The following is a 26,409-nucleotide window of genomic DNA, read 5'->3' on the forward strand; positions in this document are numbered from 1 at the left end:
TTTTCTCCTTCTTTCAGTTTCTGCTGAACGCAGTCGTCTTTGCCAGGATGTCTCCTCGAGAGAAAGCAAGCTTGGTTGAGGAACTGTTGAAATTAGAGTAAGAAACCTATGTAAAAATGCATGAAACATGTGGCCCAGAAGAACATATTGACTGTGGATACACACTGGGAGTACAGGCGGATAGAAACTGTACAATGACGAGTGAAAGAACACTTGGCCGTACTTAGTCATTTGATGGTCAATGCATCTTGAAGCTGCCCAGAGAGGTAAAATGGAGTTAAAACTCTAACCGATGTTCAATCATAACAGTGTAATCCCTGGACTACACAATAGGAATCCAAAACTGCTGAGTAAGGTTTGATGGATGTATTGCAAATTCAAAAGCAGACTGATGAATCTTAGTCTCAAAATAATATTATGGAAGTATGGAATCACCAAAGTGAACCCAAAGCCCTGAATAAAATGTTGCATTAGCAATAAGAAGCCCACAAGGAATTCCTTGTCAGTGATAGAAAAGATGAGAAGGAATATGATGGTTAATTGGTAGGTTTTGATCCTCCTCTCTATACATGAAAACATTTAAAATCCTCTCTTTGATCCAATCCTAAAGTAAAGATGGGAAACCGTAATTAATTAAAGTAAAGCAACAAATGTTCCAGCATAGTGGAGACTTCAGTAAAAGTTCTCCAAATCAAAGAAAAGCATAGCATAAAGCCACACAATGAGCAATATAGCAAAGAGGTCAGTACCTCTCAAAGTCCAAAGGGTATCTGCTGTCTGACTAACAAGCAAATGCAATTAAGAACCCACAAATCTACTTCATTGTCTCCAGTAATACTACAGGTTTTTGTGAAGGGATATGGCCCTTAACAAAAATAAAAATCAGTATTTGTAAAGCGCAAACTACTCACGCTTACGGGTCTCAAGGCACTGGGGGCTGTCTTGGAAATTAAGTGAGCTATTGCCCAGAGTCACATGGTGCTGGGCTGAGCTGGCGCCGGAGCCAGGAATCGAAGTGTGAACTGAACTGACTTCTAAGGTCCAGCCCAGATTGTGATCTTGGCAGAGACCTGTCAGAAAGCCTTTGATACCCTCAAGGAGGCCATGTGTACAGGACCCGATCTTAAAGTTACTGACTTCTCCAAAGCATTCATAGTGCAGACAGAGGCTTCAGAGCATAGCATGGGGTGGTCTTAGCACAGTTGAATGAACAGGGCCTAGACCAACCGGTAGCCTTCATTAGCAGGAGGCTACGTCCACAGGAACAGAGGTGGAGTGCGAATGAAACAGAAACTTTTGCTGTGGTCTGGGCACTGAAGTTAAGGCCATACCTGTTTGGGACTTGCTTCCTGGTTCAGACAGGGATTTTTGTATGTGCATTAGCCATTTGAGGGACCTGTGGTCTAACTGTTGAGGTGGTTCATCTCTCTGAAGGGAATGGACATGATGGTGAAGCATCTTCTGGGCTCATACCACTCCAATGCTGATGGTCTCTTCAGGTTCTTCTTCCTTAGTGAAGAGTACTGCCAAGGGGCTGGTTAGCTATCCCCACTTCCACTGGAGGGGGGGGGTGTTCGACCTGACCACTTTAGGATGGTCTTCCTTCCCAACATTTTGCCTTCCTCTTCCACTTTAATGACCTTGTTTGTGCTGGTAATAGAACTCTGCACAATTTATCACTGCCAACCAGTGATACCTTGCCTGTGCTCTCTTTCCTAAACATGGTAATATTGTTTCATTCCCAATTGGCATATTTAATGTGCTCATAAGTCCCTAGTAAAGTGGTAATACATGTACATAGGGCTCTACCAATTAAATTCTACTACTGCGCCTACAGCACTAATTTTGCCATCCATTTAAGTAGCAATTTAACCATGTCTATGGCCTGCAATTGCAGAGCATGCATTTGCTATTTATAAAGCAATGTTAACCTGGCAAAATAAACCTTTTGCCAGGCCCAAACCTTCCCTTTTTATACATGTCACCCCTAAGGTAGGCCCTAGTCAACCCAGACGGCAGGGTGCGATCTATTGAAAAGGCAGGACATGTACTTTTAAGTTTGACTTGTCCTGATAGTGAATAACTCTGAAATTAGTTTTTCACTACGGATAGGGGCTATCCCTCCCATAGGTTAACATTGGGATTACCTTATTATATTTTATAAATTTAATTACCAATTAGGAAGAGATAACCTTTCATGTCTGATGTCTCTGGATTCCTCATTTGAAATCCCAATGTATAGTAAAGTGGGATTTCGAATTGCAATTCTGCTTTAGCCATTTAGTGGTTGTACCCTGTCTCTGGTCATATGACTGGGTGTAGTGTGCCTTCCTCCTAGACACCCACATACAATTGAAGATTATGTTTATGTTAACGGCCAATCTCTGGCAGGAAGGGAATGCGGCGCTGGGCACAGCCTCACTTAAAACCTGAATAGGCTGTATCCTGTCCACAGACATGGGGCTGTATTTTCTCTATGTAGTAAGTCTGGAGCCAGGGCAGGAAAAGGAGGACCGCTGTGCTATTCAAAGGCTTGTCTTTGAAGTCCCCCCCACTTTAGAGGTACCACTGGGTATAAGTACTGAACATCAGACACCACCACTTGATTATACTTCTTGACCTGTGGATTCTATGCCAGAAATAAGGATTGATGTGCTGCTCAAGGACTGCCATTCTGATGGACAGCACTCTACTGGGTTCCTGCTTAGTTGTGCCAATCTGCTGCCCTTTTGCCTCTGTGATAAGGACTGGACCTGTATCTCTGACCCCAGAACCCAGAATGACTACAAGGGCTAGTTGTCTGGCCTCCTGATCTGAAGACTCAGGGACATAGCAGGCTTCTAGCTCCTGCACCTAGACTCTGCCATCTGTGAGTCTACCCAGCCAAGTGGTGCCACCCCAGTCCAGGACCCTTTGAAGTGGGCCTAAGGTGCTTGCCAGTGAAACTCATGCATCTTCTCTGCTGAGTGATGCATCCCTGAGCAAAACACACAACTCCTTGGCTGAGCGGAGCATCCCCGAGAAGAACGGACACATTGTTGCTGCAAGTATAGGACCCATTGCAAAAGACTTGCATCGCACATGTTGGGACCAATACATTCTCTTTGGAACCACAGCTGTGCAACACGTTTCCCAGCGCACGCTCCTCACAGTCCTCAACGAAAGGCTCGATGGTGAAACTCCGCATTGCAGCTTCACCGCTCATCGTAATCGACGTATCCCCTCTGCTGCGCCTGGGTCTTTTTTTTATTCATTTAAGTCAGATCTATTTTTCTAACCTGGTGTGAAATCTTTGTATGTGGTGTTTCACTGTTTTATTGTTTGAAGTGTTGCACAAATACTTTACAGTCTGCCTCTAAGTTAGGCCGGACTGCTCTGTGCCAAGCTACCAGAGGGTGAGCACAGGTTAATTTAGGGTTTCCCTGCCCTTAACCTGACTAACATTGTGGTTGCTGCTTGGTCAGGGGTTGCACCCCAGTCAACCAATAACCCAATTTCTAACACTGGTATATTGTTTAAAGCAAATGAACAACTTATAGATAAAAATGCAGATGCCCCATCACAGGTCTTAAAGTATTATTTTCCAAATGGCAGGTATGCTATGAGCTGACAAGGATACTTTTGATGCTTACTTACATTGTATTATCCTTCTGATGCATTAGGAGCGTTTTGGTGAAAATATCAAGAGTTCGGCTTCAGCCCTCACCTGCTCTATCTTTTGTTTTCCAGTTACGTTGTGGGAATGTGTGGAGATGGTGCCAACGACTGTGGAGTGAGTATAAAGAGCACTGCACCTTGCCATGCACAGACTGCTTCTAAGAGACAAGTTAAGTTTATTGGTGAGGCTGCATGTCCTGGATGCATCAGTGGTAGATGCATCTGTGCTATTAACATAGCCCCTTCATTATTATCCAGGATTGAATGATTGATTCATTTGCCAGTATTTGTTAACACTGATTCCACTTCGCAGCCATCTTCAGTTAGGCTCTAAATCCTTCTCGCCCTTGATTGGTTGGAACCACTGCTCTATAAAGTCCTTGTGTGGCTACAAATGCTGTCAGGAGAAGTACAACCAGCATGTGTCAAACAACGTCAGTACATTTATTTATCACATGAACCAGGCAGACATTTATGCAAGTCTCTTCACGTCTTCAGATATGACGATGGTTTGCTTTCAGGAAGTGGAGTGCCTTCATTTTTTTGGGGGTTTCAAAAACAGAGTATGAAGTTCCTAAAGAAACCAGAAGTGACTAGGAAGGATTGTGCTGGTGACTGTCTATCAGGAAGAAGGATGGGGAATTCCTCCTTTCGGATTCAGGGCCCTCACACACCCAGCCAGCTGGGTGTCATGCTCCATCATTGGGCATGCTCCTCGTCGGGTCGGCGCTGCAATACCCGACGGGCACCCTCAGTGGGGACTCTTTGGCGGAGATCTTTTAATCCTTGCCGTAAGGGTGAGTGTGTGTAAAGAGCCCTATAGTGTAGAAGTGTTGTGAGGTGTTGTGTGTAAAAAGGAAGTTAAAACAGGGAGAAGGAGGATCAGGGAAACTAATGTAATAATCCTGTCTCCCACCTTGGTTAAAAGAGAAGTGGTGGTGACTGTCTATAACATGTTATGTTATAGTCAGTTGCTCAGAAAAATCATGTGGTCAACATGTTTCTTGCCTTGTTTGTCCCATACGGGATCAAGCGGCAATTCTTCAGGACCGTTAACTAATAATTTGTTATGAACTGCACTATTTGACTGGTAGTGAGGTAAAGTAACCTGTATATTACCAGTCTTCTTAGCACCCGTGGTGTCCAGTGTCCATGGGTGCAGTAGACAATCTAAATGAAGTATAAGATTTGCCCCTTCAGGATTATGGCATCAAGTGGACACGTTCGTCCTACAAAAAGTCAATGGCTCACGCCCACTCGGCGGGTAAACCTAGCTCAGTCTGCCGCATCGAGGATGGTAATTTTTTTTTTGCCAGTTGCTGTTTGGGGATCTCAGAAATGTATTACATTGCAGTGCAGAAGCACTTCACTTGTAAACACTATGTGATATTCAAAAGCTTACTCCAGGACCAATAACCTTTACTCCAGTTTTTCTTTGACAGGCCCTTAGAACGGCTCACGTTGGTCTCTCGCTTTCAGAGCAAGAAGCGTCTATGGCGTCGCCCTTCACGTCGCGAACCCCGAATATCAAATGTGTTTCTGAAGTCATCAAGTAAGCCAAATACTGCATATTGTTAGTTTAAAGTGGAAAAATAAATCATGCACTGGTCATAGGAAAAGACACACTGTAAACAGAAGTGCCATATTCTCAAGGTTACATTTATACATGTAGATGTACTTGAGTGTAAATCTACTCCAGCACCAGGGTGCAACTCTAAACTTTTTTTCTAGTCTGCTTTTGTGAGTGTATATTTACGCCTAAGTGTAGACTTGCATTTCCCAACCCCCTCAGCTCATGGGATGAAGACAACTAAGACTAAAATTACATGTGTAAAGTTATTGTTAGTTTTTGTTAGGGCCTTCTCCATCAATTTACTATCAGGAGAATTAATGGAGCTTATACATTAGTTTAACAAATTACTAAGTGTTTTAATGTAATTTCATCAATGTAAAATTAAAGTAAATATTTTTACCATAGAAGTAAAAAAAAAATGTTAGATCATATTTACTCTTCACAAGAATATTTAATTTCTCTTCATTTGTTTTCAAATTGTTTCCAATGTTACATCTTGTTTTTATGTTATGTAATCTAAGCATGGGCGGCAAATCCGTTACGTCCGCGGATTTTTCGGATTTTTGGTGAATACGCAATCCGTGTATTTTACGTATTTTCCACAAAATCCGAAAAAATCCGCGGATGTAACGGGTTCAAAAGTTGAACCCCCACCCACTCATGTAATGGCGCCAGCAAGCTGCCAGCGCCATTGTAAAATAGTTACAAAGTTAGCTTGCACAGGAACCACTAGATAAAACGAAGCAGGTGCTGCTTTATTTTATCTAAGTGCTTCCTGTGCAAGCTAACTTTGTAACTATTTTACAACGGCGCTGGCAGCTTGCTGGCGCCATTGTAAACACACACATGGTCGCTGGAACTAGTTGAAGCTCAAATGCAGTGACTCATTCATCAGCCCAGAAACAATCGAGAGCGTCGTCGAGGCTGGGCAATGTGCCTTCTTTACCACATCTACCGTCGAAAGTCAGCTGTGATGCTGGATAGAGGCCTTTGCATCCTTGACTTTCACGAGCACAATCCCTGTGCTGTTCCTGTGACCTGGAGTCTCTGTATCTTCATCTGCTGCTCTGATCGGCCTCTGACCTTTTATACACACAAGAGGCATGTGCAGCACAATCCCTGTGCTGTTCCTGTGACCAGGAGTCTCTGTATCTTCATCTGCTGCTCTGATCGGCCTCTGAACTTTTATACACACAAGAGGCATGTGCGTGCACTCGCATGGAAGCCCCGTCCGTTTGGCCATGAGTAGGCACATTGTGTTCGCACGGGTTTCTGCACGTTCGCGAGCGTTTTGTACAATAAAACCCTCGCGAACTTGCAGAAACCCGTGCGAACACGCAAAAAAATACGCTAGGATCCGCGGATTTTGCGTATTGTCGCAATCCGCAAATACGCAAATCAGCAGATCCGCGGATTGCCAATACGCAAAATCCGCTCATGCTTAACATTGAATATATAATGTAAGTTTCTGTCGAACTTCATAAGCTGTGTAACAAGTATTACAACAGTAATTTAAAAAACTTTAATCACTGCCCAGATCCCAAGCCCAGGGCAGCAGTGTCTCGAGCTCAAACTCATTCACAGTGACTTCATCGTGAGGCAGCGTCATACCAGTTCATGTAATGGCACCCACCAACATGTACATAGCAGAGTCTTTTATTGGGGGACCTGTGTACACACATTTGGTTTACAAAGTACTTCCGTTATCTCATTTAGAAGATCATTCTATCAGCTGTACAGCATCTAGTCAATGTGAGCATTGTCAATGTACTTCATCACCCCACGTAGGGTCTTGTCCTACGTAAACAAATAATGGACGGAATGCTGAATAAATCATACATTCACCCCTAGTCAAGAGATCTGGGTTAAATCCATCGTTCTTTTTCTCACCATGCCACCCAAGTTTAGACCTGGCCATATGCAAATCAGTCTTGATCCTGTGCCTCATGGGAACAGTCCAGACCGAACTGCCAGGCCAGGTCCTCCCTGGACCGGAATCAAGTACCCTGGGGCTGGTTTTGATGTTTTACTTCTTCAGCCAGGCTAGCTTGAATCCAGTGGCACTGTGAGCAAGGGACCCACGTCTGGGCATACCCATCCCACTTAGGGCGAAAAGTTCTTTGCAAACAAATGATGGACAGAATGTTGAATAAATCATACATTCACCCCTAGTCATGAGATCTGGGTTAAATCCGTTGTTCTTTTGCTCACCATGCCACCCCAGTTTAGTTTGGCTTCTATAGTGGTCAAAAAGCCTTTTCCCAGCTCTTCACCAATTCACCCCTAGCTCCCTGTCTAACAACCTCTCTTACTGCACTTTCACTCAGCCATCAATCATTTCTCCACCTTGTGGAGCCAGGGTGAAGGGGGGGCTACTCCTGCCTTATAACCTATAGCTACGGGGTCTTTGCCTCAGTCCTAACAGACAAACCAAGGGGTTCATAGATACCACCTCCCAAGATATTTACACTGTTATTTTAGTGACAGAAACCCAGTAGTGTTAGATTTGTGGGCACTACCACACCATGTGGCAGTCAACTTGTGTCAGTTGGCCTCTTGGGCAGAGATAGATGTGTTAAGCCCAGGGACATTCTGGCCACTCCCTGGTGCTAAATATGTCTGACGTAAGTAATTTATATGAGTATACATTTGAACTTAGGTTTCCTTGTTAAAATGTCAGGGTATCTCACAACCTTAGGCAATCTACATCTGTGGTTTCTATACCCAGGCACAACTCCCATTGCTGCTTCAATGCAGGCAGGGTAGTGTAGAACGCGGGGGCCATGGATGCTTACAAAGTAGTCACCACAGTCGTAAAGACCCCACCAGTAAGTATTTTATTCAAGACTTCGGAGCAAGCTGGCTCAGAGTCCTCCTGAAGTATACTAAAAATGATGGATGGATGCTTGAAATAATCTCAGGTAAGCATTTTGTATATCAAGTGCTGGGACAAAGTTATGCTATGCCTTCCAAGCCTCCATCCAATGGGCATCCTATTACAGGGTATTACAAACTGTGACCTCCCTGCTAATATTAATTAGTCAGTTCATTTTGTGAACCCCATAAAAGGAACAATTTTAAATGTGATCTATTAGTACCTAGCTTGCATATTAAATTGCATTCCCACTCATAAACCAGTTGATGTACAAAGTGGACATTCTAAATTTGTGAAAGTGAATAATATACCTGACCCAAAAGTCTTTGCACCTTTACACACCTTTAAGCCTTAAATAGGGTGCACCAGATTCCTTATGTGTACAAGTGATATTGCAGTGTAGAGGTGAGAAAAAAGTTGCCCATTGTTTTTAACAAATAATTGGTAACTGGTTAATAAACTCCTTACAAATCTCTGTCAGTAGTGTACCTACTCTGTGGTGCTTTGTCCTACGTCTGGGGTGGGAAATGTGCTGGGTAAAGACAGATCATTTATATACATTTTCATTCAATCAGACTACAGATCATGAATGGTTGATAGTCTTTTCTCTAATGTGTTGTGCATTGACACCATTAGGTCCTGTAGGTTGCACTTGCAGCCACAGAATGAAAAAGTGGTGGACTGTGCTTGCAGTGCATCTGTGTTATTTTGCTTGTGTGACTGGTAGTGGGGACAGAAACTTTGAAACCATGTTTGATTGACTAATTGACAAGTGTTTTTTGTGTTTTCCCGCCAGGGAGGGGCGCTGCGCTCTTGTGACCTCATTTGCGGTGTTTAAGTTCATGACCATATACGCTGCTACAACCCTGATCAACCAAGTTCTACTCAGCTGGGTATGTTTTGAACTCATGATGGGTTCTGATATGATCCACTTGAGACCAGTCAATATTGTGGGGTGGAATCACCCAGGGAAATGTAATAAAAAGCTCAACTGTTCATTGCCTTAGATCCTTGTGATTATGGAATATATGAAATTTCATGAGCTAGGAATCTGTGAAGAAACAGAACCTGTCAGTATCCTTAAACTCATGTTTTGTCCCCCAGGCATTACCTCATCATTTGTAGGAGAGGATAGAGAGGGTCCCAGGTCCACATACTTGGAAGAGTTTAGATTACAGAAACTATGGTTCTACCCTTATTGTGATGCAAATGGATGCTATTTATTAGTATTTTTATTTTTTATTCATTGAGATGGATCTGTTGTTCTCATAGACGTGATGTACATCTCTTCAAGTTGGTCCATGAGAATATTTGCAGATGAGAGGGGATCACTTGAAGGCTGATGGAATATAATGATTGGAGCATGGGAAATACACTCAGATACATTACACATGGGTCACAACTAAACTTGAAAGATTGTTCATCTTCAGGCATCCAGTGCCTCAAACGCTGGCTCCATCACATCCAAACCTGGCTGTCCAAAACCTACCTAAAGCTCAACTATAACAAGGCAGAATTCCTGTTATTTGCCAAGAGCAGCAAACAAGCAGCAGTACAAACCTGGCTCTGTGACAAGAGCCTTGACAGCTTCAAGCCCCAACTTTCACTGAATGCTGAGTCAATTGATTTCACCCTGGACACCAACACTGCTAAAAGCAAGGGCAGCTTAGAACCAGCTCTATGTTCTAAAGCACGTGAAACCCTTCCTTCTAGAAGGCAACGTCAAAAACTGCTGTTCAAATGCTTGTACTCTTGCATCTCTCTGGTGGTGATGCCCTGCACCATGGTATCCCAGACCCCCACACTGGCACCACTTAGGGGGCATTCTACACACTGCATGTCTGTTTTATCTGCTACATATTTGCTGATGTCCTTAGTCACTGATGACCTAAACCAGCAGACCACATTTTATGTAATTCTGCTTAAATTATAACAATTCGCCGAAATTTTCATGAAATTGTGGCACTGTTGACACCTTATTTTTCACAGAGAAAACGATGAGTTTGAAAATTGTGTTGTCAGAAAAAATGATTAAACAGATACATTGCTTCAACTTGCATGTGAACGAGGGAGGACTTATGGCCCCTGCACAGGATTGTCTTAGTTGCTTGAGCACCCCCATTCATCAAATCAAATCAAATATTTGTGGAGCCCATGGCTGATCTGCAGAATAACCCAGCGCAGAAAGCTCGTTGACCGCTGCTCTAACAAATACTTTTAAAATGTATAATTAAACAACTTAGGGCCAGATGTAGGTAAATATATTTTACCGACTCATAAATACCGAATTTTACCGATTCGGTATTTATGAATCGGTAAAATATAAGGAGGGAGATGTAGGTAAATCCAGATGTGGATTTACCGAATCTGTAAAAGTCGGTATTTACCGATTCGGTAAATACCGACCGGTAATGCCCATTCATTCCTATGGGCTTTGAAGCCCATAGGAATGAATGGGCATTACCGATTCGGTATTTACCGTAATCGGTAAATACCGAATTTCACAAGGGTGCAGGGGGTGTCACTTTGACACCCTCTAGCACCCCCAAAACAGGTTTGGGTGCCATGTGGCAGGCATACCTGCCCTAAGGGCAGGTCTGCCTGTCATATGGCACACTTGTGCATGCACACCGGAATCGGTATTTTACCATCAAATAGATTTTGATGGTAAAATACCGATTCGGGAAAGCTTGTGGGACTCAGAAGAGTCCCACCTACATATCAAATTTACCGAATCGGTAAAAATACCGATTCGGTATTTTACAGAATCGGTAAATTTACCGATCGGTAAATTTACTGATTCTGTAAAATGAATGTCCCTACATCTCAAATTCCATTTACCGGTCGGTAACGGCCGAATTCGGCCGTTACCGACCGGTAAATGCCTACCTACATCTGGCCCCAGGTTTTTAGTTGATGCTTGAAAGAACCTTCATAATTAGTAGCATGCAGGTATAGAGGAAAGGCATTCCACACAGTAATGGCAAGAGCAGAGAAAGTCATACCTCCCCATTTCTTCATCTTCATTTTTGGAATCACAGCCAGCAATGCGTCCGAAGAGTGCAGAGTTCTTGCTGGATGATAATGTGTGAACCAGTCCCTTGAACCTCACTCTCTCCCAAATTGGCAGCCAATGCAATTCCTTGCAATGAGAATTAACTGAATTGTTTTTCAGAATATTTAGAAGGAGCCGGGCTGTGGCATTCTGTACCAACTGGTGTCTCTTGAGTCGGTACAATGGTAGACCACAGAATAAGGCATTGGTATAGTCCAGCCAAGACGTTATGAGGACAGGAACCACCAGCTTCTGGCAATAAGAGAGAAGCAAGAATAGAAACTATCTAAAGGAGCTGAGAAGTCTAAAACATGTCCCCACCACACTGTCCACTGGGGCATTGAAGTACAATCCATTGTGAAGTAAAAAATGTGGGAGTCGGGTTCGACCCTAAATTGTCTTTCGATGCCCAAATACGGAAAGTAGTGGGTAAATGTTTTGGCACTTTAACAATTCTGAGAAAAATTCTGGACCTACTACCACTCAATGCAAGGACACACATAGTGCATGCCCTGGTGACTTCCCGATTGGACGATGGGAATGAACTGTATTTGGGAGCACCAAAAAAGGGGCTAGCCAAATTACAGGTGGTGCAAAATGCAGCAGCCTGGTTGGTACTGAGTCTCCCCAGAAGAGCTTCTACAAAGAAAGCCCTGCAAGACTTACACTGGTTGCCGGTTGAGAAAAGAGTCCTATTCAAGTCAATGTGTTACTTCCATAAAATTCTTGCAAAAAAAGGTCTGCGATACCTCCACCGTTTAATAACACAATATATTCCAGGCCTCACTTTGCAATCGGAAGGAAGGGCGCTAGTGAATGTTCCAAGAATACAGAGCACAAGAACGGGGGCTCGGTCTTTCAGATATCTTGCGGCAAAATCTTGGAACGGGCTCCCAGAAACCCTAAGAAGGGAACCATGCGAAACAAAATTTAGAAAAAATCTAAAAACATGGCTATTCTCCTCTGCATCTTAAAGTGAATGAGAGCAACAGAACTGTGTCTGTATGTAACTCAGCGACGATTTTATGGCCGTCTCTTACTAGCAAGTCCGTTCAGCATGGGTACACTCCGGTGGCGTAACCATGCGCTTTAGAAATGGATAAATAAATAAATAAGCTGATGGGTGATGTGGGTTCCTAAGGGTTCCTTATAATGCAATGAAGTTGTAATTAAAACAAGCCTTATGTTAACGCTCCACATAGCTTCCAGTACTATGAGAATACTATTAAGCCAGGCTATACCCCAGAAACCAAACACTTTCTCCATTCATGTGAAATATTACTAAAGCCAAGAAGCTAAGATGCAGCATGCCTGCTCCAACACGACAAATGAGTGTTCAGGGTGTGGGTGTGCTTTGCTTCTTTCTCCCTAAGGTCTATTCATCCTATTTTAATGTTGCATCATGTACAGTGTGATAGATGCATTGCTTGAAAAATTGCACCACACTGAGATCAGAGGTGGACTGGATCCCTCCGGCTCCCCCAAACCACAAAAGTTTAGTGGAAGAGAAGCACAACTGTTAGAGCTCAGGGGCAGCTTCTTGTTGGTCTTAACCTGGGTCTGTGGCTGTGGTGCATATCTGGAGTCCCTGACTCTAGTAGCTCTTCTGCAGCTAACCGAGTGTGCATTGGAAGAAGTCTAGTAAAATTTGGATCTCAGTGAGCATGAGTGTTCTCACTTAGTGAAGATATTTTTTATAGAAATGTATAAACTTGATATAAACAAGAACAACCCCCATCCCCACAAATTCCACAGCACAAAGAGTTCTGTTTCCTATAGGAGCAAATGATGAAATTCCAAAGTCAAGGTGATAAAGGTTGGCAAGATTTGAGACAGTCAGAGAGCCCATCTGTAGAGTGCGACTTCCATGTTTGTTGCATGACTGGGCCGTCCTATGAATCAGTTTGCTTGTATTTTTCTGCTCGTCCATCATCTGCATGTGTTAAAATTGACCCATAGTGCATGTAATCAGTACTTCCCATCAGTCACTGAGCAGATTTTAATGTGGGCCTGCAACTAATATCTTCTCATTTACCTCCACTTTCTTGTCCTTTCAGACTGTGCCACTTAACACAGCTTTGCACAAATGCACTCAAAATAAAACTTTGGGAAATTAGCATCCAAGTGCATACCTGTATGGCTTAATCTCTAGAATAATTCTTTAGAGTTATGTCTTTCTGGGGGGCAGCTCAGATGTACATATTGAAAAAGAAAAACTGAATTTATGACTTGAATTGTATAAGATATCTTCTCTTGATGCACAGTTAACTATGTGTGCATTGATATTCACAATAATAAACTAATTATTTTATGTACTGTTTTTCTTACTATTACAGCACTTTGGACTCTTTGGAAGGTTCCAGTACCTAATTGTTGATGGGGCGCTCTCGACAGGGGTGTGCTTAACAAGTATGATTCTACACTGCTTTCACCATGAATTAACATGTGTTCTTATTGCATGATATTAAAAAATTCAGTTTGTTGCATCCCCATTCCACTTGTTTGTGCATAGAATTTCCCAAATCATTGTATTGCGCATCAGCATATACATTAGGAAATATACAACTAGTGACCCTATTTGAAGATTAATCAATCAATCAGGGGTTTATATATTGCAGCTACTCACCCATGAGGGTCTCAAGGCACTAAATCACTCAATGATCAGCTCAGTGCCAACACAAAAAAACAGACTGCTTGCCAAGACTGACATACCAGAGGGCAAATGCAAAGGCCATGCCATTGGTGGTGTCTCTAATGGATAGTATATTTGGTATACAGCCACACAAACACACACACCCCTAAATTCCTACACCCCCCTAAAACACACACAGATGTGCGAGCACACACAAATATATCTACATTCAGCAGCTCTGATAGACATACACATGTGAAAACAAATGCGGTCACATGTGGGCACACACTCCTGCAGATGCAAGCAGAAGCAAGCCATTGTCTCTATTGTCTCTATTGATGATGTAGACTAACCTGCATCTTCACAGAAAAGGAGACATGAGTGTGGACGTCAACAGTAGTCCATGTAACAGGAAAAATACACCCTGATTGCCTTTGATAATAAAATCCACTCTTAGATGTATCTCAACAAGGTGAAAAGTAAGAACCAGAAGCCTCCATCCAAATTGCTCACAAAGTGTGGCCACCAATCACTGAAGTGATGTCAACACCATTGTGAGATTCTGGATCATTGATTGAGGTGAGAAAGACATGGACTCACTGCCACAAAGTTAATAAACTGTGCTTTGTGGTAAAACATTTTATTCAGAAACCTGGGCTTAACCTGATATAGCAATGCTATACAGCTTTTTGTCATAGAAATGTGTATTCAGTATTTATTCAGCACCAAAAGAATACTGAAGAAAATAAAATAATAATGATCCCAAGCTAATTTAATAAAAAAAGAACATTCATGATTATATCTACACTAAAAATTAAACAATTGGTTAAGAAGATCAGGAGGAACTTCATGAAAATGCCAAAGCAATAGAGAAATACAGTGATATTTATGTATTTATTTATTGAATGTCCTTGGAAGATCAACTGTGACCCCATTTGGCATCCTGGCACAGTGTGATACTACTAGCAAAGAGAAGAGGGGGAAAAGTCAATATAGAATAGGTGTGTTTAAAAAAGAAGCAGCCACAGAAGGTCACTTTGAGAAATTGGGTTGTTGGGAGTGAAACCCTACTCTAGCAACATCTACAATCTTTGTCAGGGTGAAACACTAAAAGTCACTACATTAACATATGCTTTATCCTCTGGTAGCTTGGCACAAAAACATTCAGGCAATGTGTAATGTATTTATGCAACACTTAAGGGGGATGTATATGTAATAAAAAGGGAATTTGTGGACTAGCAAGGGGTTCATTTTGCTAAGTCAAATTGGCAGTTTAGCACTGCATACAGGCTGTAGTGGGAGGCCCTGGATATGTTTTAAGTGATTCCTTAAGTGGGTTGCTCTATAAGTGCTGTGGGCCCACTTGTAGCATTTGATTTACCAGCTCTCTCTATGAGGTATACCACTTTATTAAAGACACATCAATAAATTAAACATGCCAATTAGGTGCAAGCCAATTTTATCATGTTTTAGGGAGTGTGATCAGGCGATTTAGCACTGCTTATCAGAGATAAAAAGCACCCAGTTCCAAGGGTAACAAAAGTGAATTTGGCAAAACAGGAGGAGAGAAGGAAAATTATTTTTGAGAACACCCAAAGACGGACAAGTCGAACAGTCCTTATTGAACTAAAACTGAAAAGCACTTATCAGCACATTTGACCTCATACAGGCAGGAAGGCAGTGGCATAGTCAACTAACTCTCAGGCTGGCAATCTGAAATACTTCCAGTGTTCACTGCAATCTTCTGAGGGGTAGCACAGATACAAAGTGAAATTAGAGCACTTTAAACCTGCTTTCGGCTCCAGTCAGATTTCCCAATTTCTTCAGATGCTGGATATTTCCTTCGGTTTATTCCCAAGTCTAACTGACAGGTGGGAAAACCATCTATTATAAGAGTCCATGTTTATCAGTTGGCAGGAGACTCAAACAAATTCTACTGCAAGGGTGTTCAGCCCCATTCCCAGTGCCAATGGGTTTGTTAGTTCTTCTTCCAAGATTTCCTTTCTTTGCCAGAATAACTGGTTTGACCATTAACAACCTTTCCAAAGCTTATGTACCATAGAAAGAAGAATAAACTGGTCCTTCCCAGAGCATGCACACCAACTAGTTTTTACTCTTGAATTCTTCCTACAGGTTCAATTGTGTTTTGAGGTGCTTGCAGGCCACGTCTTCTCTAGTCAATTCCAAGAGGGCATTAGCCATTGATTGGTGATAACTTTAATCTAATACTAACACAATTATTGATTGCTAAAGTAGCCTTGATTTGCTGCACTTCCTTTTGTGTGGACACTTTGCATTGAGGTCTATCCAAATCACAGGACTCCAGGGTCCGTCTTTTGATTTTGGGAATTCCTTGCAGGGGCTCTTGGCTCCAATTACGACTCTGTGTCAGTATACAAGGCTGATTAATCGTCTTTGAATACTTTATGGCCTTGTCTCGCTCCTAAATCCTAAAGGAAACCGGGAGCAATTAATCAGCCTTGGATACTGACACAGTCGTAATTGGAGGCGAGAGGCCCCTGCAAGGAATTCCCAAAATCAAAGGTGATTCTCTATGGAACCCTGAGCGTGAGATGCCGGAGAAACACAGGCACGCTGTGCCACTAAGTAAAGTATGCCGACGGGCAAGAAGAGAAACATCAGAATCAGGTCAACCATCTCATAAGTACAAGCTGGCGTGCTGCAATAGATATTAGTGTGGAACCTCTTTGAAGGCCACACACAGATTCACTATTTAGTTCTGAAGAAGGCCCCCCTCAGACGATTACAATTTCTCAATAATTTCCTGGGGTCGAAACGTCAAGGCTTTAATACTGAGTGCTAATGATCGCCCTGAAAAAATTGAAAAGAACAGGATAAATTACCTACTGGGCTGGTACATATTTTCTAAAGACTTCAAACTATGTCTAAATGTGTTTTTTGAGTATATGTTCATATGTTATGTATATAATGTGTTGTATTATGTAAATATATTCCTTTGTGTTCACTTCACGTTACCAATTTAAGTGTTATTGTATAGAGTTTATCCGTGTGTGTAGATATATAATTGTTTACACAACTTATATTAATTTACTATATAATTGTTTACACAATTTATAATAATTTACTATAAAATCATATCTTGAAACTAGAATACATGAGTTTTTCTTCTTGGTTTGGATAGTATTAAGAAATGTATATATTTTTTCATTAAATGTTAGTCTCATCTTAAAAAGGGACATAATTGAATATAGTCTTTTCATGCATTTTTGACGGAAATAGGTCAAAAATGTATAAATCCCCAGGTTCTGCACAAAACTGGGTTACCCCATTATCCTATCCTATGCTGGTTTTCATGAGAAAAGCATAAGCAAAACAAAGACACCAGAAAGGATTTCATTTATGTATACATATCATGGTAAATTCACAAATAATATACAATTCATTGAACTTATTGAGCAAGTCTGACAAGGTGACAGAAAGCCAGAATAGACATATACTACACATTTACCACATTTACAAGACCCCTATCAACCAAACAGCGTGCGCCCTGCACAAGAAAGAGCAAATAACACCTAATTCCAAATGGTTGCAAAATATATGCTAATAGTCTTGACACTATAGCTCTTCAGGAGGGGAATATTTACATATTTATGTTATATAATATTTAAACATTATTTGATCCAGTTTTACTGTAGCCTTTCTGTTATAGGAGCCCAGACCTTTTGTCCCATCTCCCGCCTCCTTCGTCCTTTCAACCGACAGACTGAAAATTCAATATTATATATGGCTAGGAGCCTAGAGCGCCAATTAGAGAAAGTGGGGGGATCGGGGTTGATCCATTGAGAGGCGATACAAAGTCGAGCTACAGCCATTGAGATAAATGAAAACCCAAAGACCGCTTGAGACATATTCATGGTTCCATCAACCCCCAGGATTACCAGATCTGCAGTAATTGTTAATGGAATCCCCAGAACCTTAGTCAGAAACAATCCAATATTCTGTAAGAATTGCGCTATACTGGGGCAAGAATAAAACATAGGAATAGTGTCAGCTGACACGTCCGACATGTATTGCATGTTCCCCCCGTGTCCCTCCTCACTTTGCAATTTTTGCCGGAGTATAATAGAGGTCAAAAATAGACATAAAATGCTGACTCCTGAGGCTTCCAGTAATTAATATCTTGTTAGCTAATACAAGTGAGTCCTCAATATTTATCACCTCCTTCCCAAATTTCCTATCCCATTTATTATTCTGAATAGAAATATCATCAGAGAGAGCCTCCAATACATTTTGATAAATTCCTCCTATACGAGATTTACTACAAATTAATTCCACTAATCTAAGCGTTCCCAGATTTAGAGGTGGGCCTGGCAGTTATCCTCCAAAAAAGCTATGGATCTGTAAGTACTTAAAAGAAATCTTGTTTGTCCAAGCTGAACTTTTCTTGTAAAATCACATAAGAAGACATGTGGACTTCGTAACCCAAATCACCCAAGGTTCTAATTCCAACATTTCCCCATCTAAGGGGTCCATTAAGATGGCGGACGGACAAAGTCTGTCCACCATCCTGTTGGGGGCAGGTACTGTCCGCCACAAGAGCGGAGGAACCGTGCCCCCAGTTAGGATGCACCCGCCACTGTGGCGAGTGCATCCCGCATTTTTAACATTGCGGCGGCCGGTGCTTAAAGCACCGGCCGCCGCAATGGTAAAAATGCTTGTTGTGCGTTTCACAGCACAACATGACAGGCACCGCGTGGTGCTTGCCATGTTGTGCTGTGAAACGCAGGGGGGTACCACAAGTACCCCCCATGTGCACCCCCCACACCCCCCCCTTCATCCTGGGGGCCCGCAACGGGCCCCCAAAGCAGGAACCGTATGCCTTTTCGTGGCGGCATTGCCGCCACGGAAAGGCATTCCTCCCAGGCCATCCTAATATGGCTGGTGGTGTCTGATGATAGACACCGCCACCATATCAGGCCTTTTACACCGCGGTCGCCTTGCGACCGCGGCGGAAAAGCGGCGGACGGTCTTCCCCTCCGCCTCTGTCCCCCCCGCCATTGTCATATGGCGGGGGAAGAAAGGTGGCGGATGGGCAAGGATGGCGGACAGTTCGCCACCGCCTGCATGGCGGTGGCGATCCGTCCGCCATCCTAATGGACCCCTAAATGTGGTTTGGTCTCGAAAAATTGGTGGCAAAATCCCACAGTGGTGTTTACCCATTAATATTCGATATGTTTAGGCTGCACTGTATCTTTCTTCCGATCGAGTAGGCTGCCTTGATTATTTTGAATCTGGTCCTTTTATAATAGCTTGGTCTTAGGATCTTAACCAAGCAGTGCTTGGCTTTGTCCCCCATCCCTATTTCATAGATAGTTGGTCTAACTGCCTCCGATCTTTCAGCTTTATCCCCCACTAAAAGTACCTCAATATATTGCAGCATGCATGCCCAGTAATACAGCAGAAAATTGGGAATAGCCCACCCCCCCAGCAATCTTGGCTGCTCTCCTTGCTCTGTAATATCTCCACAAAAAAACGAAAACACATCCTGTCGATTTTAGAAAAACAAGTAGCAGGAAATTCCAGGGGAATGGTCCTAAACAAATACAAACATTTTGGGAATACCACCATTTTAATAACATTGCTGCCCCATACATGGATAGATGCAAATGGTCTAACCTCTCCAATGTCTGACCAACTATGTCAATCATTGGTCCTAAGTTTATACCCGAGATTTGATCCACTTCTGCTGTGATCTTGACCCCCAAATATGTTACTTCAGGGATTATTGGCAAGTCCACAAAGACGCAGTGCCAGAATAAAGAATCTAGGTCTTATTGATGTTTAATCCGTACTCTGAGGAAATACCAAATCATTCAGCCATGTCTTTCACAGCTGGATAAGCAGAGATAATGTCAGAAGTAAGTATTGCAATGTCATCAGCGTAAGCCAATGTCAGATATTCTGTATCATTGACCTTCACTGGTTTAATATTACTACATTGTTCTAACTTATTAAGAAAGGATCAAAGTATAGTGAAAAAATTAGGGGAGAGCACAGGCACCCCTGCCGAGTACTTCTACTTTTACAATTTTAGATTTCTGTCCTGATATATGAATTCCGGCCTCCGGCAATTGATACAGAGCCCGAATCCCCTGGATAAACTCAACACCCAATCCCTTCCACCGCAGGACAGACAACAGGAACCGCCAGGAGACCCTGTTGAATGCTTTCTCAGCATCCAACAGGATCACCCCCAGCGGAGAGCCGTGGCCTGAGCCCAGTCAAGAAGGGCGATAACTCTTCTGACATGGTCAGTCGAATCCCTATTAGGGATAAACCCATGCTGCAGAATAGAAACCAAAGGCTGAATACCCTTGCCAAAACTAGATGCTAATATGTTTGAATATATCTTGCTATTGGCATTAATGAGTGAGATAGGTCTCTATGAGGATGGGTTGAGTTCTGGCTTGCCTTTTTTTTTAATACTACTATAGTAGTCCTTCGCCAGGAATCAGGGATATGTCCCCTTTGTGCTAACTGAAGTAAAGATGTTATATCTGGCTGCAGTGAATTCCGGAATGTTCCAAAAAACTCCAAAGGGATCCCATCCGGGCCTACGGCCTACGGCCTTGCCAGAAGCTAAAGAGGTTATAGCTATTTCAATCTCTTCCCATGTGAATGGGCCGCAAGAGTCATATTTTCATCAGATGTGATCTCCACTGTTTGGAGGTCTTTAAAAAACTCCTCGGGGGATTCCTCCCCACTGAAAACTGCTTCCTCAACCACTCCCTCAGTATAAAGCTGGGAATAAAAATTCTGAAATACGTTCAGGACCCCTTTTGGGGAGTCCTGACTCTGGCCAGTCTGGTATTGGATTCTACAAATTCTGTTTGAAACCTTCCTCTGTTGTAAACGTTTTGCCAGAAGCTACCGGTATTTTCTCAGAATTCGTAGACTTCAGCTGTATATTGCACATACTTGATAGCAAGCTCTTCCCCAAAGTGCTGATGTATTCTAGCCTTGATGACAGTAATTAGCTGCTGACATTCTTCTATATTTTGACCTTCACAAATTTTCTGCATAAGGTCTATTTCAGCCAATTTAAGCTGTTCCACCCAATCCCTAATCTTTTCCTTAGCCGCCTTCCGGCGGTAGCTAGAGAAGTTGCGTCCCACCGCGCACGGCCGCCTTAAACGCATCCCACACTATAATTTCAGGAGCCGTGTTTCTGTTAAAGTTGAAAAATTCTACTATCCACTTAGCCATATGCTCGCGGTATACCTGATCCGGCAGTAACTTCTGTTCAAATGACCATGCCGTCAGCCTTTCTACAAGGCCACTAAGTGGCAGGTCCACGACTATTGGGTTGTGGTCTGAAATAACCCTAGGGGGGATCTCAATACCTACTCCCTCAGCCATTTGAGATGAAATAAAAAAACAGTCAAGACGGACCAATTTGTTATGAGGGGCCGAATAAAAAGTGTACCCCGAATCCACCCGTTTATGTCTGTACCAAACATTGACCAGCCCAGGCTCCCGGGCCAATCCCGATAGAGCCTTGAAGGTCCTATTTTTCCGTCCTTGGTATGGAGAATCACTAGAAAGATTGAAATTACTGTCCAGATGGATATTACAATCTCCACAGAAAATTAGCAGATGTGGCCATGCGGCGAGTTCTATACTTCGGTAATTCAGAACTACCAGGTCATCCAGATTTGGCCCATATATAGCGCAGACTGAGAAGGGGACACCATTACCTATAAGCTCAATAATAACCACCACCCCAAACGGTCCTCCTTTACTCTTTTACAAGTCCCTAACCCGTGCCTTGCCAAAATAGCCAGGCCCTGATTGTAGCACCCTGCCGCGTGTATGCCAGCAGATCGAGGCCAAGTTCCTTCAACCATCCGCTTTTACTGCATGGTATATGGGTCTCTTGCAGATATAACAAGTAAATTTGCATAAATTGTGCACATTTAGCCAATAAGCCTCTTTCTCTCCTGTCATTCAGACAACAGATATTCCAAGAGCATATAGTTATTCATCTACTTCTACTCACAATTTTTGAAAGCACCATATTCTACGACAGACCTTAACAAATAATATATATAACAGTTGAAAACTATTCCAATCTTTACTCATTTCCTTTGAAAACTGGTGCCCTGACAACAGATAGAAAACAACTTTACAACCCAGCCCCAACCCCTCCCCCCTCCTCCAACCCTTTACCAACCCTCAACCCCAAACCCTACCCACTTCACCCAGCCCACCCCACCACCCCCCGACCCTGAGGGAGCAAACCACCCCCCACCCCTCCACCTACCTTAAGAGGCAACAGGACCGTAGGTCCTCCTCTGATGAAGAGCTGGGTTCCTCCCCTCTCCCGTGGATCCCTCACCCCCACTAGGCAAAAGAAAGGGGAAAAATAGGATATGCAAACACAGAAATACCACAGAGCAAGGCCCATCTCTGATCACAGCACTTCAGCTAATCCCCATAGTAGTCAACACATTCCTTCAAAGAAAAAGATATTCGCTTTACCCAACTGATATTGAATGCAAAAAATCTTTTGCCTGTATTTCAGAAGCGAAAAATTGCATCTGACCTTGAAATATTACTTTTAATTTAGAAGGGCTTAACAAAAAGACTTGTGCCACTTTTGCCTGAAATGAAGGGATCAGTTGACGAAGCTGCCACCTTCTCTCAACTGTTGCCTGACAGAAGTCGGGCCTTACAAAAAGGACACTCCCCTTCCCTGCCCCTTTCCTATCTCGCCTAACCAGTTCATACACTACCTCCCGTGCTAAGAAATTATTGAAACAGATCAGAATAGCTCAAGGCTTATCAATAGCTTGTCCAGTTTTCTGCTGTTGTTTGAAAGGGAACTTGTGGGCTCTCTGCAATTTGATATGCCAATTCCAGTGCTTCAGTTCTGGAAATGCTTCCAAGAAAAGCTCTGCCACAAAGTGACGCACATGTGTATCCTCTTTACCCTCCGGGACACCTAGAATCCGTAGATTGTTCAACCTTGACTGGTTCTCCAAATGGGTTACCTTCCAAAGTGTATCCTCATTCTGAGCCTGAAGCGCATCTGTGAGGCCCTTTTGTACTGCAAGTTCGTCCTCCAACAAGGAAATTCTACCTCAGCCTCCCCGATCCTGACTGCAAAGTCAGAGCATGTCTTGGCCACCCTTCGAATGGCATTCTGTAATTTACGACAGGCGCCGTGGGTGCGTGAGCTCTCCACCCGGGTCTCCTCCCGATGGGCCATAATAATTTGATCGATAGTAGCCAGCGTGATCTCCTCAGGGATGCCCTGACTCGGCCTTGGAGCACCTACAGCCATCCCTGCAGTATTGTCTTTAATGCTGTTTGACTGAGGAGTACAAGAATAGTCCCTAACTATTGAGCCAGATAAACCAGTAGCCTCACTTAACAAGAGATCCCCTTGTACCCTTTGTTCGCCAGGTTTCCGAACTGTTTCAGAGACAAGCGTGTCTCCCAGCTCCCTCTCATCAAAGCGCCAGCCATCGCTATCATCATCCGCCCAGTCTTTACCCAGATTATCATCCTACGATGATGAGGAGGGATCGGACATAGAATAGAATGTATCTCCTGCTTCGCTCTCTTTTCCAGGCTCTATAGAATCTTCACCTTTGAGGGGTCGACTGATCCATTGCGTCTGTGACCGTATTTTAAATAAAAGTATTTTCAACCTCCAAGTCCAACAGCCCAACTTCCTGATTATCAACTCGAGGAGCTACATTACCTATAAGGCTACTTTTTGGTAGAATGCCACCAATCCCAGATTCAGCTGCTGATGGTCCTGCACTGACATCCACGTTATCATGACTCAAGACAGGATCAATATTGCTTATGTCCTCAAGTGAGCCCCCATGTGCCTTCTTCTTGCCGTTTTTATGATCCACCCCTATGATCCCCCTTCTTTCCATTGCTAACAGGCTTCCCCAAACTCATCCCGGCTTCACCAGCAGGGAATCCGGACAGACTTCTTAAGAGCTTCTTAGTGCCTTTCTCCCCGCTGTCAGAGCCCGCAGTTTTCTTATTTTCCCAAGCTGCACTTTGAAGATTGAAGGAACCCTCTGCCATCTCCGCATCGGGGACCCTTTAGATAATGCCTCGGCAGATCCCCCAGCATCAGGCAGTGAGTTTATGGTAATGTCCAACAGGACCCGCTGCTGAACTGCGTCCTCCGCTGCCTCCATTGCCTGCGTCCACTACGTCCTTGCCGGAGCTGCCAGATACCGCCTACAGACCGCGAGTCTTAGCGCCCTGTTAGATTGACTTCGGCGCCATCACAAAAGTAAGTCGGGCAAATGTCCTTGTTAATAGCGTGGAGCACAGGGGTCCGGTATAGACCGCAAGGGAAGACACAGGGGGCTGCGACCACAGCAACACCATGTGTTAAATCATGCCACAAATTGCATTGGTTTGATCTGTTTTGCAGAAGGTTTAAGATTTTGACCAGATAGGAATAGTGTGTGGAATTATCCAGGAGAGCGACGGAACGCCAGCTCACTCGGTCGAGAGCACGGCCGCATCTTGCCACATAGCCGCCATCTTGCCTCACCTTCTAGTGAATGTGAAGACAAGTAACTGGAAGTGGAAGTCCAGTGATTACATCATTGTCTTCTCCCCAATAAGAGAGGCATTTTGTTTTCTCACAGGAAAGGTATTCCACAATTCTTTAAAGAGCTAATTGCCACCACTAGTCATGGAAGAGCTTTACCAGAACTTAATTAAAATCTATGTTCACAACAGATTTAGATTTTTTAAATTAGATTACAGCAAATACACTTTTGATAAATATAGCAACAATCTACTAATTATTACTGTGACTATTTCCTAACCTGATTTGTGTAAATTAATTTGAATGATAAGTGGGCTTTTATTGTGCAAAAGAACTACCACAGCTTGATAAAGAGAAATAAAAGATGTGTATCTTATTGCTGTAGATATTTGCCAATCTAAATATTTGATATGACTCTATATTGCACACTCTGCACCCAGATCTAGTGGACTTTGTATAGATGACTTGGCTATTATTATATATTGCAGGCATCTAATCATTTTAGAAAGTACCTTTCTTTAATTTATGTATTTATTCATTTGCAAAGTTTTATATAGCGCTGACTAGACCCAGAGATATCAGAGCGCTTTACATGAGGATCAACAAGATCATCTTAGTTTGCAGCAGTTCAGGACTGCAGTGGAGGTCTGATGTAATATTTTTAAAATCACACATGCGGATGGAGTATACCTAAACTACTGCTAACATATGATATTTACCTTTTATGCCACTAGTGTATTAGTATATAGCATTATTGTGGTCTTACTTCAAATGTAAAATGCCACTTGGGGTTAGCCAATCTTTCACTGTGTTTAGGTGTGTGTCAAATTTGATAAATGTTGGGTTCATAACTGTGTGTTGCATCTAAATAGCCACAGTGGTTTTTATAAGTGTGCAGTGTCACATCACGGTCATGTATGCAGCATTGTAATTATAATACTTAAATATGACAAATCATGGTCTAATAAAAATAATGTTCTGATTAACAGTACTGCTACCATTAAAGGAAACTACAAGATGCCAATTGCATTTTTTGTCATGTCTCCAGATTTATTTTAACCATACCCATCAAGAGAGGTAAATTATTTTACCTGAGAGTTTTTTTTTAAAATTATTTTTCACCTCATAAGAGGATACAGCTGACCCTCTTGCGCCTCTTCCACAGGCCCACTCACCATTTGACCCCCAATATGAACACTGTAAGAACTCCCCCGAAATGCATTGTTGTAGCCCACTGTTAGACCTGTCATCATTGGTGTGGGTTTCCCCTGTATTTGCCTTTACCTCCTGTTATGTTGTTTTGTGTTGGACTTCGTTTTTGCTTGTCTAGATGCTTTGGGCACTTTGCCGCTGATGTTCAGAGCAAGTGTTCCCTGTAAATTGTTGTTATGGATTGGTGATTCCGGCCGACTGGACTACGGAAACACAGTCTACACCCTCTACACCGGAACCACAGCCAAACTACAGAAGAGACTCCAACGCATCCAGAACACCTCCGCACGACTCATGCTGGACATCCCCCGTCACAGCCACATCTCCGGACACCTGAGAGACCTGCCCTGGCTCCCCATCAACAAGAGAATCACATTCCAACTCCTCACCCACGCACACAAGGCCCTCCACGACCTGGGCCCCAAGTACCTCAACAACCGCCTGACCTTCTACACTCCCACCCGCCAGCTTCGTTCCACCTGCCACGCCCTCGCCGCCGTTCCACGCATCCGAAGAGCCACCATGGGAGGAAGATCCTTCTCCTACCTGGCAGCCAAGACATGGAACTCCCTCCCCATCCACCTCCGTCAGACCCAAGACCACCTCTCCTTCAGGAAGAAGCTCAAGACCTGGCTGTTCGAGCAGTAGCAGACCCCCCCTCCCCCAAGTGCCTTGAGACCCTCCGGGTGAGTAGCGCGCTATATAAATTTCTTGATTGATTGATTGATTGATGATAGGCATATTTGATTTACTAGTCAGTCCCTAGTACAGTGCACCACGGGTGCCCAGGGCCTGAAAATCGAATGCTGCTAGTGGACCCACATCACTGTTT

The 26,409-nt window shown here is 43.2% G+C and overlaps 1 protein-coding gene across 1 annotated transcript in view; it reads left to right on the top strand.

Moving 5' to 3' along the window:
- The window catches only part of LOC144792080 (putative cation-transporting ATPase 13A4), a 315,751-nt gene that overhangs the window by 222,129 nt on the left and 67,213 nt on the right, over window positions 1-26,409 (top strand). The window contains exons 19-23 of the mRNA XM_078666931.1: window positions 18-97; window positions 3,730-3,772; window positions 5,100-5,209; window positions 8,902-8,998; window positions 13,497-13,569. Coding sequence (XP_078523057.1) covers window positions 18-97; window positions 3,730-3,772; window positions 5,100-5,209; window positions 8,902-8,998; window positions 13,497-13,569 — 403 coding nt within the window. The remainder of the gene's footprint in view (window positions 1-17; window positions 98-3,729; window positions 3,773-5,099; window positions 5,210-8,901; window positions 8,999-13,496; window positions 13,570-26,409) is intronic.

Source organism: Lissotriton helveticus, chromosome 11, assembly GCF_964261635.1.
Source record: "Lissotriton helveticus chromosome 11, aLisHel1.1, whole genome shotgun sequence".
Lineage (NCBI taxonomy): Eukaryota > Metazoa > Chordata > Amphibia > Caudata > Salamandridae > Lissotriton > Lissotriton helveticus.